This window comes from Vombatus ursinus, unplaced genomic scaffold (genome assembly GCF_900497805.2).
Source record: "Vombatus ursinus unplaced genomic scaffold, bare-nosed wombat genome assembly UNPS02007284.1, whole genome shotgun sequence".
Lineage (NCBI taxonomy): Eukaryota > Metazoa > Chordata > Mammalia > Diprotodontia > Vombatidae > Vombatus > Vombatus ursinus.
Genome location: NW_020947062.1, coordinates 4945683 through 4949549, shown reverse-complemented (window position 1 = coordinate 4949549; position 3867 = coordinate 4945683). Strand labels below are relative to the sequence as shown.

The 3867-nt window shown below is 48.6% G+C and overlaps 1 protein-coding gene across 4 annotated transcripts in view; it reads left to right on the top strand.

Annotated features, from left to right (window-relative positions):
- The first annotated feature begins 1067 nt into the window (after window positions 1-1067).
- The window catches only part of BCL11B (BCL11B, BAF complex component), a 122339-nt gene continuing 119539 nt past the window's right edge, over window positions 1068-3867 (top strand). For all 4 annotated transcript variants that reach the window (XM_027849129.1, XM_027849127.1, XM_027849128.1 and 1 more), the window contains exon 1: window positions 1068-1269. In XM_027849129.1, coding sequence (XP_027704930.1) covers window positions 1212-1269 — 58 coding nt within the window. In that variant the 5' untranslated portion in view covers window positions 1068-1211. The remainder of the gene's footprint in view (window positions 1270-3867) is intronic.

The window sequence follows — 3867 nt, the reverse complement described above, 5'->3', positions numbered from 1 at the left end:
GGTATTGCCCTCAAGAGTGATGGACAGAATATTTTGTCATTATTATCATTATTTTTAAAAAATTACATATTTCCTCCCCAACCGTGTACACTTGGAAAAGCAGAAGCGCACAAAAGCCCGATTTGTACATGTGGTTGGGTTGGTGTGTGTGCATGTGCGCTCGTGTGTATGTATGTGTGTGTGTGTTTTCTTGTTCTCTTGCAGGGTACAATGTTAAAAAGCCACCACTAGTCGCCCCCAGTGCTCCGACTCTCTGGGTCTTTTTGTCTCTAGTGCAGATTAAACGTCACGTCCGCACTTGAACTTGAATTTTATCCCATTGTACAGAGGCAGCCCCAGCCATAGAGAGACAGAGAGCTCCCAGAGAACCTGGACTCCGCCATCTTCACATTGCAATATATATTTATATATATATATATATATATATATATATATATATATATAATAGTAATAGCTCGCACCGACCCAGCAGCACTGGGCTACCGTCCTACCTTCCTCCCCCTGTGCCAGGCGAGGGAGAACAGTGCAAAGTGGTGCAGGGACTCTGGGAACCCAAGGCATAGGGCGAGCGTTCCAGGTGAACTGGAAAGGAGACACTACTGAGCTGCCCCCCAAAACCAGCCAAAAGGGTTAGTGTCAGAAAAAAATTGGGGGGCAGTTTTATGTTTATTTTTTCTTTCTCTCTTTTCTTTTTTCTTTTTCTTTTTTTTGCAAGGGGCGGGGGAAAACAAGTCCCAAGTTTTATTTTATTTTATTCTTTTTCATATTCTTTTTTCCGTCCTGGTGGAAGTGCGCTTTCCACCTACCAGAGACTTTGGAGAAAAGTGTCACGGGTTGGTGCAAAATCCTCTAAGTTCAAGAAGAGATTTGGAAGTCCAAGTGGCCAAACAGTTTGGAGAAGTGAGAGACAGAAAGATATTTTTTTCTTTACCTCTTAAAAAATTTTTTTTTTTTAAATACTAGGGGGATTTCATCTAGTGCACGACATCAACAAGAGTTTTTTTTTTCTTTCTAAAATTTAAATTTGAAAGTTTTTTTAAACTAGAAGAACAAAATAAAGAAGAAGAAGAAGAGGAGGAAGAGGGGGCAAGAAAGAAAGGAGGAAAAAAGGAGGCGGGGAGCAGCAGCGGCTTTAACCTCCACCCCCCTCCCCTCTCCATTCCCCCCAACCGGTACAGCTCTCCGGGCGATGTCAGTGTAAATGCCAGGCAATGTCCCGCCGCAAACAGGGGAACCCGCAACACTTGTCACAAAGGGAGATTATCACACGTAAGTCTCAATTTGAAACAAGAAGAATTAGGAGCCTAGGGCTCCGGGGGTGTTGGGGAGAGGGAAACGGATTGGGAGAGTGTGTGTGGGGGGGTGTCTTTAAAAAAAGTCTTGGGGAAAAAGAGGAGGGGGTGGGGGAGAGGCAGCCGAGGCTGATGTTAGTCATTGGAAATCGGAGGGGAGAAGGGGGGATTGAAGTGCTAGGGAAAGGAAGGATGGGGTTGGGGGAGGCGAGAACGCTTAAAGTTTCTTTTGCATCTGGGTGCTGCCGGCAGCGTGGGAGAGACAACCGCGCCGCCGGCTTTGGGGAAAGATGCAGCCTGGGCGCGGGCTGGAAGGCCGGGCTGGGGGGTCGGGGGTTTTGCACGGGAGAATGTATGTAGGGGGACTTGGGGTGGATTGCACGGTGCACGGTGTGTGGCGGCGGCGGGGCTGGGGAGGGGACGGAGGTGGGGGAGAGGAGGGGGCTTGGGTGGGGAATCTGTGTGGTTTTTTTAGAAGGGTGGATAGACAGAGCCTGGAAGTGGGGGGGAAAGTTGGCGGACGCCGGGGGCTTGGATGACTGAGGGAGGAAGCGGGCAGCTGCGGGGCTACGCTCGGGGCCCGGTTCTTGGGAGAGTTGGGGGAGACTTGAGGTAATGGCGCGGGGGGGAGGGGCGCGGCGCGCGGCGGCAGCGGCGACGGCGGCGGCCGGGGATCCGGGCGGGCAGGCAGGCAGCCGGGGAGGAGTCCTCTGTGCCCGCCTGCCAGCCCGCGGGGAAAGAGTCAGGTCCTCGGGACCCTGAGCCTGGAGAGGGGAGGGGCGCCGAGGCTGCAGGCCAGTGCAGCTTTCCAGGTGCTGCAGACTAATCCACTCCCCCCTCGCTCTCACCACCCCAGCAAAAGAACTGAACTTGGTAGCTTCTTGCCCAGCCCGAGCACCCCCCACCTTCCCCCCCCATTTCCCCACCTCCATATCTCCTGGGATAATCCTGCTTTCTTTTCCCCCCTCCCTCCCCCCAAAAGGTGGGGGGACTTGAGCTGTTGAAAAATTCCTACCACTGGGAAAAGTATGTCAGCTAAGAATGGGAGAGATTGGGGTGCACATGCAAAATAGATGCCTATCAATCTAAAAGTAGATACCTATCAATCTATCATCTATCTATCTAATCCATCTTCTTCCCTGTCTAAATAAACACAAGCAAAGATAGCCCTCATTTGCAGTCAACTAACTGAGAAGGCAAGTTGCTGGGAGGGTAAATTCACTTTAGGAGAGCCAAGTCTGGGAACCCCATGTGAAAGCTGCAGTTTCCAGCGCTCTTACAAAAAAGAAAGAGAAAGGAAAAGAGAGAGAGCAAAGAGACAAACGTATACAAAGGTAGAGAGAGAAAAGCTTCCCAGACACACGAAGATGAAGTCCAGGCATTCAGTTGCACCCGTGGCCAAAGGTCTGGGTACACCTCTTGCCGCAAACAAGCTTTCTCCTTTCTCTCTCAACCCCTCTGCCTGTAACGCGTGCTTCACTTCTTAGCCGCGCGCAATTTTTTTTTATTGCAATAGAAATAAAACATCCTCTGGGTGCAATCAGTATCCGAGGCAGGTTGTTTTCTTGCAATTCACCATAAACCTATTCTGGTTGTGGCCAAAACGATCCTGCTGTGTTCGAGAGTGCTGTGCGCCGAGCAGCCGAGGGCTGGCTGAGACGGTGGAAATCCGAATATTTATGTTACATTTTAAAAAAATTTAAATAAATAAATAAATATATAAATATATATGGGGTCTTCCCCTCCCCTGAAAACCAAGAATAGAAGCCATCTGCTAGGAGCTTTGGGTGTTGCGATCTCTTCTTTGTTACAGAGAGAAATTTGTAAGAATTTGGTGGTTTATTTTTTGGAGGGGGGCATAGGAGGGACAGATTGAGGTCGCGTTCGGCTTCAAAGTGGGATGACTTTTTGGAGGGAAGAGAAAGAAGCTCATTTTAATTTTGCATTGCCCCCCCCCGCCTTTGTGGGAGCATAAATGAAGATTTAACCTGGTTATCATTTAAAAGAAAAAAAATGTTTTGCAACCAGATTTGAGCTTAATTTATTTTTCTTTCTTAAAATTAAAGGCACTTTAGGCTAATTGACATTTTCTTCTTTTACCAAGGAGTAACAATCACAATGTCCCCCTTTTTTTTTCGGGGGAAGGGAATTGAAAACGTCTACCCGGTAGACATCCATCTAATTTTCAGAGAATTCATTCCCCCTCCCCAAGTATTTTCTTTATTATTGCTTAGGTTGTTTTTTTGGGGAGGGAGAAAGGTGGGGGGAGTTGTTGAGGGGTGGTGGTGGGGATAATATGGCTTGTGATGGAGAAAACCTCGCCAGCATTTGTGTGTAAGGGGGAAACATTTGAAGGAAGAAGCAGGTAGGTTTGCTCTCAATTTCATCTCTCTTCTTAATCGCATAACTGGAAAGTAGTAAGGAGGCAGAAAGGGAAGCCGAGTTACTATGCTCACAGTGGTGGTTGGTGTGAAGGCTGGGGGAGGAATGAAGGGCAAGCCACCTACGATTGGGTCTCCCCCCCCCCTCATCCATCCATCCATCCATCCATCCATCCATCCATCCATCCATCCAT